At 41.5% G+C, this 9839-nt stretch overlaps 1 protein-coding gene across 2 annotated transcripts; it reads left to right on the forward strand.

The window, feature by feature from the left end:
- The first annotated feature begins 147 nt into the window (after positions 1–147).
- LEO1 (LEO1 homolog, Paf1/RNA polymerase II complex component) lies at positions 148–9538 on the forward strand. 2 transcript variants are annotated; one of them, XM_058847111.1, is made up of 12 exons: positions 148–261; positions 1007–1723; positions 1960–2067; positions 2574–2668; positions 3332–3477; positions 3959–4043; positions 4368–4462; positions 4740–4874; positions 5531–5666; positions 5958–6144; positions 6416–6513; positions 9254–9538. In XM_058847111.1, the coding sequence occupies exons 1-12, from the start codon at positions 204–206 to the stop codon at positions 9356–9358; spliced, it is 1965 nt and encodes a 654-aa protein (XP_058703094.1). In that variant the 5' UTR covers positions 148–203; the 3' UTR covers positions 9359–9538. The 2 variants fall into 2 exon arrangements, with proteins under 2 accessions (XP_058703094.1, XP_058703095.1); XM_058847112.1 differs by having other exon boundaries at positions 149–261; positions 1963–2067.
- The last annotated feature ends 301 nt before the right edge of the window (positions 9539–9839 follow it).

Below are 9839 nucleotides of genomic sequence, written 5' to 3' on the forward strand. Positions count from 1 at the left end.
TGCCCCGGCCCCGGCCCTGGCCCTGGCCCTGTCCCCACGGTGCCGTTCCCCGTCCGGGCCATGTCCCCTCACGGCAGCGGGCGCGGCCCCTTTAAGAGGAGGCGCCCCCTTTAAGAGCGGGCCCCGCCGGATCTCGGGCGGCTCGTGCGAGCGGCGCCCTATGTGACGTCAGTGCGCGGCGCCGGCGGGGCCGCACTGCCGCCATGGCCGACATGGCGGATCTGTTCGGCAGCGACGCGGACTCGGAGCCCGAGCACAAAGGTCTGGGGCGCTTCTCTCTCTCTCCTCCCCCCGCCCGGGTGCCCCCGCCGCGGGCTGCACCGCCCGCCCCACCTCGCCTCTGCCGCGGCCCCCGAGCGCGGGCGGCAGGGAGGGAGGCAGCGGCGCGGAGCCGCGGGCCGGGGGGTCGGTGCCTGCATGGGAGGTTGTTCGGCTGTAGCCGAGGTCTGGAAACCGAGGAACACCTGGCATTTTCAAAATTCTTGCCCGCGTTCCTGTAAATTACTTTTTAAGGCAGGTGTTCTTTTATTTTCCGGTTGGAAACAGCATTTACCAGCCTCGGCACTGAGGAGTGGCTCCATTGTCATAAACCTCCCTGGGTGGATGACTTGGATTAAATACAGAGTGACACTTTTGGGTTTGTAGGACCTTATAAGCCGCGTCTATATAATTACTTGTTTAAGTCCTCACTATTTCAGTTGTTATCTTCGTTTGTGTAATTCTTTATTCCTTCTACAGTTTTAGAATCTTAGATCACAGGTTGTGGTTTGAAACTTATTGGGACATCCATCATTTTTCATTGAGCCTTTCTTTGGCTGTTCTTTTAATAGCAAACATTTTATTTTACTGTTCTCGGTAACTTTGTTGGTCTTGCTTACATTTCTCTGTAGGTTCTCTCTGGGGGTTGGGTTGTGTTTTGGGGTTTTTGTTAAAGCAAGGCACATCATCTCATGTGCATTCTCAGAATGGCATCCTGACTCTTGAAAGGGTGACATTTGTTTTGCAGATTCGGATTCTGGCTCTGATTCAGATTCGGAGCAGGAGAACGCTGGCTCTGGGAGCAATGCTTCTGGGAGCGACAGCGAGCAGGACGACGACAGGGAGGCAATAAAACCCAGTAACAAGGAGCTGTTTGGAGATGACAGCGAGGATGAAGGGGCATCCCGTCACTCGGGGAGCGACAACCACTCGGAGAGATCCTACAACCGCTCGGAGGCCTCGGAGCACGAGGACAACGAGCAGTCGGACGGGGAGCAGCACAGCGCTTCCGAGGCCGCGCACGACGACGACGAGGATGAGCGTGAGCATGGCTCAGAGGAAGGCAGCCATCATTCAGAGGGAGATGGCTCTGAGAAAGCGCACTCAGAGGACGAGAAGTGGGGCAAGGAGGACAAAAGTGATCAGTCAGATGATGAGGAAAGGCAGCAGAACTCTGACGATGAGGAGAGACAGCAGAACTCTGACGATGAGGAGAAAGTGCAGAACTCGGATGAAGACGAAAGGCCGCAGGTGTCTGATGATGAGGAAAGACTCCAGAACTCTGATGAAGAGAAAATGCAGAACTCTGATGATGAGGAAAGGCCTCAGGCCTCGGATGAGGAGAAGATGCAGAACTCTGACGATGATGAAAGGGCCCAGCGGTCTGATGAGGAGAAGATTCAGAACTCTGATGATGAGGAAAGGGCCCAGCACTCAGATGAGGAGGAGCAAGAGCACAAATCCGGTAGGACTGAATACAGAAATGATTTGCTGCTGGTTTGGTCTCTCTGTATTGTTTTGTGTACATTGGCCTGAAAAGGTTGAAACTTCAATGTAAAAAATTAATTACGTAGCTTTTAACTATAGTCATCTTTGCAATTTTTTTTTCATGCAGCACTTTTAGAGCTTAATTAACAGAGAGGAATTTTAAAATTTGTGGACCAAAATTATTAATTTGCTGAGAATAATTATGCTCCTTAGTAGAGTCTGCAAGGGGCAGCGATAGTGAGGATGAAGTTCTGCGGATGAAGCGAAAGAAACCAATTGCATCAGATTCAGAAGCAGAGAGTGACACAGAAGGGCAGAAAGGTAAATGGTGTGGGGCTTCATGGAGTTTTGGGTCATTTAATCCTCTTGAGCGTGCCATTCATCACAGGGCTTGGTAGAACTGGTAGCGTTTGCTGTACACTGCCATGGAAATAACAAAACAGACATCAGGAGTTCTGTGTGGGAGGCACACGCTGATCCTCTCCAGTTAGATCTGTCAAGTTTTCTCTTCTGTAAATGTTCTTTCATGCATTTTTACTGAAAGATACTGAAAAATGGTTCCTTTAATCAGAGCAGCCCAAGGAACCTGTACTGTGTTTTGCAATGGTTTAGGTGGCTGAGGAAGAGATGCTTATTTTCTGAGAAGTAAAATCTTCAAAATGCATGGTGAAATTTCTTTACTTTTGTTCAGTTACTTGAATAAGGATTATCTTATACTCTTCTGTTGCCAGTTTTCAGCTTGATTTCCTTATTTGATAAATAAACCTTGCATTAGGGCTGTGTGGCACATATATGTGTGGTTTAAAATTGTAATTTTTCTGCTAAAGAGCATGCAGATGTCATGGATCTGTTTGGAGGTGCTGATGACATATCCTCAGGGAGCGATGGAGAAGACAAGCCACCAACCCCAGGACAGCCCATTGTGAGTGGACTTGACTTTTGAGATAATTAACATGCCATTCCACTCTGAAGTGCAGAACACTAATTGAGTTGGGTAATATTCTAGTGAAAAGAAAGAGTAGTGAGCATTACATAAGTAAGTAGCCTTACAGATAATTTTGTCCCAGCTGAAAGAATTATTGAAATTTTATACATAACAATATCTGATTTATCTGCCTCCCCCCATCCCTGCTCCACTTTTTGTACTTAAAAAAATATTTAAAAAATAGTTTGATTGCTGCTAAGTAAAATGCAAAGCCATGTCTGTCTCTAGTACCTTATTGCAGCTATTTGAGAAATATTTATATTTTTATGATAACTTTTCATCTTTTGTTGATAATAGATAAAAATACCTTCTTTAATCTTGTAGAAGGTGTCCCCCAGTCTCCAGTGCTCAGGTCTCTTGGCTTTGCTGTTCTTTATTGTCTTTGGTCTCTTGAGTTTGCACTGGTGCTTGAAGTCACTTGAAGTGCCACATGACAATGCTGAATTGAATTCCTTTCAATGAAAATGCCTGAATTATTTTATCCAAATCTTCCTGATCTCTCTGTGCCTATGAATGACTTTTCTTTAAGTAAAATGTAATTATTAGAGCAGCAGTAGCCAGATTTTTCTTACCTATGTTCCTTTACTTATTTTTCACTAGGATGAGAATGGGCTGAGTCAAGAGCAGCAGGAAGAAGAGCCTATTCCAGAGACCAGAATAGAAGTGGAAATACCAAAAGTAAACACAGACTTGGGTAATGATTTGTATTTTGTGAAGCTGCCCAACTTCCTCAGTGTGGAGCCCAGGTAATTGCACGTTAAATACAGGATTGATAAAGTCTTGTAGTGTTTCCCTGTATTGCTTTTGTTTAGTAATACAGTTAAATGTGTTTGCCCTATTTAAAGCTGTTGACATTAAGATGCATATTTTTGGTTGTGATTAGTCAATAGTAATGGCAGTTATTTTCTAACCAGGTAATTTTATTATGAAGTTGGGTTTCAGCAAATATTAATCAAGATTTAATAGCTTACTGTCTGTAAAAAACAGAGAAAAATGTGGTTTAATTGAAAGTACATGCTGTCAGTTGAATTGTAAGCATAAGTTTAAGCTCTCAGAGATATGAAAGGCAAATGCACACGACCTTTATGCACTTTCCAGTGATTAAAAACATCATTTTGAATTTCAGAATAAGGCCTTTTTATTTATGTATGTTAAATAACCAACTCTGCAATAATCTGGATTAATTTTCTTAGAAGAATAAATAATGTGTTGTAAAATTTGTTGCAGACCTTTTGATCCCCAGTATTATGAAGATGAATTTGAAGACGAGGAGATGCTTGATGAAGAGGGTAGAACTAGGTTAAAACTCAAGGTATAATATGAATTTTCCTTTTGTCTTTCACACTCACCTAGGCACTTTCCTTCAAAGTCTGTTTCAGATGTTTTGGAAGGGTGTTTTGAGTTTTCAGATTATAAAAGTGTGGGCACTGAGGAAAGTTGATCTTAGTCACAATTTTTTAAAAAGCTTCACAGCTGCATTTCACCTGTAAAAGCAATACTTTTCACCTTTATTTCTTTTCATGGTGCCACAAATTACCAAGCCTTTCCAACTGCAGTTTTTGACCTATACAGAGTATATTTTACCACAGTGTTCCTTATGAGCTAGAAAAACCGTTTTGTTTTTTTCCCCCTGCAGGTAGAGAACACAATACGATGGCGGATGCGACGAGATGAGGAAGGGAATGAGATCAGAGAAAGTAATGCACGGATAGTTAAATGGTCAGATGGAAGGTTAGTTTGCACTCTTTGTTACTGAAGTATTGCAGTTGTTCTTGCAGTGACGTGCAAAATTGGAAGGTCAGCAAACTTTGACATCCATTCTGCACGGTACAAATTATTTTAGTCTCAGTGCTTTGAAAGGTTTATGCTCTGCTTAGTTTAGATTGAAATATAATTATTGGCTAGATATAAAAAGGAAACATAAAAAGGCTTTCTCCATTTAGAAACGAGGCAGAAAAATAGGCTTCAGTGGCTTTATCAAGTAACTGATGTGAGAATCTCTTTTAAGCATGTCCCTCCACTTGGGCAATGAGGTCTTCGATGTGTACAAGGCCCCGTTACAAGGAGATCACAATCATCTGTTCATCAGACAAGGGACAGGCCTGCAAGGACAGGCTGTGTTCAAGACCAAGTTAACCTTCAGGTAAACTGCTGTTCTGTATCAAATGGTGATACTGTTTCTGCAAATAAGTATTGTAACTAGTATATAAAGATTAGATACACCGATTTGTAAAGCTTCAGGGCTTCACTGGTTAGTAAGAATGTTTTCCAAACTCAGTTTTTCAGCAAGATTTGTCCTACATTCGGTTGGGAGTGTTAATGTGCCATTTCCTGCATTATGTAGGGTACATATAGATTTTTTGTATATATGTTTTAATTTGCATTTTTACATGCAAATCCTCATTTGAGTCAGAAAAAATAATACTATTCCCTGAAATTAATCTTTTGTCTGAGGTACAGTTGCTATCAAGACGACAACTGTTTCTTGAGATATTGGTGTAAACAGTGAGGATGGATGTTTAGGTTGATAAGGGTTGAAAGTTGTAGGATTGTAGCATCATTAAGGGTAAAAAAGGCCTTAGAAATCTTTGAGTCCAGCTGTTAATGGCTGGACTGGTGATTTTGCTGCTGTCTTCAGTAACTGTTACAGTGCACACAAATACTTCTTAAAAAGGGTTGATGCTTTTACTTCTGTGCAGATGAATCTCTGAATTCTCAAGTATGCTGGCCCAAACATTGTCTTTTGAAAATGGCTGTGTTCCTTAAAGAAGTTTTTAACCCCTAGCAATTTTTTACCAGGCCACACTCTACAGACAGTGCCACTCACAGGAAGATGACTCTGTCTCTGGCAGACAGATGCTCAAAGACCCAGAAAATTCGTATTTTGCCAATGGCAGGCCGTGATCCAGAGTCTCAGCGCACAGAAATGATCAAGGTATTGTGGCACGGAACTCTGTCATCTGCTGGTTTAATTTAAATTTTCTCAACTGTAATACAACTGGACATTTTTGAATATTCTATTATTTATGAAAAACAGTAATGTTTTGGAGTTTTAAGCAGGAGTTACAAGCCCAGGGTGTGCCTTGCTTAACCTTGCAGATGACAAAATTTGCAGCCTTTACACTGTGGTGAGATTATTTCAAAAGCTGCAGTAGAATACGAGGTGCTCCCGAGATGGTTTGGGGTTTTTTTTATCCCTCAGTCCGTGTCTTGTTTGTTTGGACAGAAAGAAGAGGAGAGGCTGAGAGCTTCCATCCGCAGGGAGTCGCAGCAGCGCCGGATGCGGGAGAAGCAGCACCAGCGGGGGCTGAGCGCCAGTTACCTGGAGCCCGACCGCTACGACGAGGAGGATGAGGGGGATGATGCAATCAGTCTGGCAGCTATCAAAAACAGATACAAAGGTGGCATCAGAGGTAATCATAAATCTTTACAGCTTGTCATTAAGTCTTGTGTGATTCAGATAGGGTGATTGCACAGGAGAGCCTTGGTAAGATAGGATTTTGCCAGTTCATTTGATACATGAAGAGAGGTTAATTCAGTTTGTATAAGTTTATTTTGTTTACTCTGGACTTAGGTTCTGCAAACATTTTGTGGCTCTAAATGTAAGACATTTTTAATATTCTCTCTTCCTCACCAGTTTCAGATAAACATCTTTGTCTTTTTATTTTTTTCTGGAATGTGCAGAGGAACGTGCTAGAATCTACTCTTCAGACAGTGACGAAGGCTCAGATGAAGATAAAACTCAAAGACTACTCAAGGCAAAGAAACTTAACAGTGATGAGGTAAGAAAAGGACTTTGTTCTTAAGCTTTATTTTTAATGAGGAACATTTCCTTCACTAGATCTAGTGTTTAAACTTGGGACTTCCATGGTTTCATTTACGCTGTGATGAATGTGTTACTTGACTTGGCATGCTTTCCATGGTAATTAATCACCAATTTCTTATGCACTGCATTAGTTCACAGAGCAGAGTGATTCCCAATGCAGGACACTATTGTTATTGTTGATTTAAAGATGGAAAAATTTATGCAGAATTATGTAAAATGACTTTACCAATTATGCAAGGAGTAAGAAAACTTAATATTGGAATCCTAGTACAGTGTTACCTAAGTTACGTGGTCCTCTCCTCTTTATTATGGAAATAGTGGAAGCATTTTTACATACCATTTCTGCTCTTTTTAAATAGAAGAGTTAAAAAATTGAGTTAAAAAGACTTACTGTCATTGCTAACCATACATTTTCCATCACCTCAGTATCATCTGAAACACTGGGCACTGATTGGGCCCTGATCAAATTAACTGTTAGCTACAGCAGTAGTGCTTTTTCCTACTCTAAAGTGGTGTATTATTGGTTTGTGGTTTACAACTGCTAGGTATTATTATATGAGTCTTTGTGAACATTGCATTTGAGGCTTAGTTCAAGTCCTGTCACTGCTGATACAGCACTGCAGTGTTACACAAGGACTAAATTGCTCTCATTTTCATTTCTGTACTGTCTTTTCCCTGTAAAGTCCCTGGGAAGTCTCATTCCCCAGCCCCCTGGGTGTTTTCTGTGTGCTGAATGCAGGTTCTTGGTGCTCTTACAGAGTCAGCTGACTTACTTGCACTAATAGGCGTTGTAATGTGAAGGGGAAGTAAAAATTTGTTTTGTCTTCTAAAGACATAGATTCTGGCATTTTGTTATACATCAGGAAAATTTAATATTTCAGAAAATACAACAGCCATAGTGAGTCATGTAGACAAAACTGTAATTTTGTGAGCCCTGTAAGCGTTTCTTAGAAATTGAATTTTTTATTTTTAGGACTCTTAGTAGATGTGTTAGTTGATGATACAGCAGTGTGAGGACTTGGCAGTTCCATTCTCTCAGAAGAAAATGTCTAATGAGCAGCATTTCTCTGCTGCCTGAGGAGCAGCAGCCTCCATTTTGGAGTGACTGGGAGGTAATGCTCCTCTGGGGCCTTGCAGTGGTGCTGCAGTGTCACACAACAGGACGCTGGTGCTCGAGCTCCTGTGTTCAGGCCCTGCAGGGGGAGTGTGCTGTTCAGTGCAAACCCACATGAGGAAATCTGGCTTCCTTGTACACTCACTTGCTTTTGCCTGCTGTCAGTCCAGAGCACGGCACAAATCTTTGTGCTGATAACAGTGTGTTACCATTACTGCAAATGTCAGTCTGTTATTAATAATACACTTTATCACCACACAGCAAGTAGCTTCACTGTTGCTGCAGTTAATGGGGATATTCTGCTGAACAGGAAGATGACTCATTGAACAATAGCCTAGCTGGATAACAAGAGAATGTTTGTTCTGAGGAAGAAGCTATCATTGAGATTCTCACCCCTGTTAATTTCTGTTTTCCATGCTAAAAATTCCTTTGTAACTGAGATTCTCCTGGTACTTACTTAATATGTTATTATAGAATCAAATTATTTTGGATAAATAATTACTCCTTTGAGTTCTGAAACTCTAAAGTCCTAGAACTCAGTGTTTCCTCCTTAAAATCCAAGCAAGTTGCTTTCAAAAAAAATAAAATAGAAAACCAAGCCCACACTTCCAAAACCAATAAATGGAAAAAAGGATGAGGTTACTTAGACCTGAGAGTATTTTTAAAGACATTCTTTTTTAACAAGAGTTGAGTTACCACTTGTTCTTCATGTCACAGTTGATGAGTTTTGCATGAACAACTTGTGATTTAAATTTTGTTTGGAAGGATGATTCAAACTGAACTGGTGGAAATGTACATGGAGCAAAAATCAACCTGTTGGTTCCGTGAAGTAAAAACTGACTATCAACCCTATAAAGTCTTTATGGTATTGCTTGTAAGCAGGTAATTAACTCAGTGATTTGAGTTCCTTTGACCAGCTCTTTGAAGCCTCATAAACTATAAACAGTTACATTTCTCAGACTGTAAACTGATGTTGAATCTGAGTCCCAGTGATTCCTCCTATTTTTTTTTCTTTATGCCAGAGAATGGTTAGTTTAGTTTTGTCTTTCTAATGAACAAAATGCCTGCCCACTTCCTGAATTTCTTCTTTGTTTCAGTAGCTCTGATTCAGGCCATACAGATATAAATAGCTGGAAAACTTAGCCAAGCTGCAGGGCTTGAAGGAAAGGGCCTGTAGGAAATGTGTCTGTATAGTGGAAAGTGCACTGCAGATTCGAGGAGGTGTCCATGCTCATGAGACCTGCTGTGAGTGGCCCTGCACGTGCTGTTAATGCAGATAATGCAGCAGAGACTCTGTGCATGCCATGCTCAGAGCAGGTGTGGATGCAGGGTCAGCGAGGGGCTGCAGCTTCCTGGACCCTCCTGGCCTGGGGTGTGACACTGGGAGCAGCCACTCAGTGCTGGGGGTGAGGGCTGGCACAGAACCAGCCCTGCTTCACAGTAGCACAGAATGGAAAAACTAGAACTAGTTATTTTGCTTTTCTTACAAAAAAGACTGAGATCTTTCTGTTGTTATTCTGTGTTTATGTTCTATTTTTGCTGGAAATATGGTGGTTTATTTTTGTCCTTTTTTTGCCTTCAGGAAGGTGAACCTTCTGGAAAGAGAAAAGCAGATGATGATGACAAAGCAAGTAAAAAGCCTAAGAAATACGTGATCAGTGATGAAGAGGAAGAAGATGATGATTAATATTAAGGAAGCGCAGCAGTTGCTTTTTTTGTTTCTGTTTTTTCTATATATATGTTTATATATATTGTACAGTTCTGTTTGAGCACAGATGTAAGTAACCATAAGGGGCTTATTTTGATAAAGGAAAATTCCTAAGTCTGCGTTTCTGGTGTGAATAAAGTTTTTTTGACTTCCTTTGACTCTCAGAGTTTTGTCTCATTGCAGCAAATGTTGTGCCAGGGATCATCACGGTGGTCATCTTTATCTTGCAAGTGCATTTCAGCGTTGAGAAGTGTAGCACCTGCTTACCAAGGTGAATTGGTCAGTAATTTAGTGGGGTCATTAGGAGAAGCCTTGCTGATCTCTGTGGAATGCTTAAATGAGAAGTTTGCCTGACAGGGGATTGATGATAGAGCTTGCTAAAAACATACAGTGGTACAGTACAACTCATATTCCTTATTTCCTGCTTACTGGACAGTACATTACTATGCTGGTATAATTT

This window comes from Poecile atricapillus, chromosome 11 (assembly GCF_030490865.1).
Source record: "Poecile atricapillus isolate bPoeAtr1 chromosome 11, bPoeAtr1.hap1, whole genome shotgun sequence".
Lineage (NCBI taxonomy): Eukaryota > Metazoa > Chordata > Aves > Passeriformes > Paridae > Poecile > Poecile atricapillus.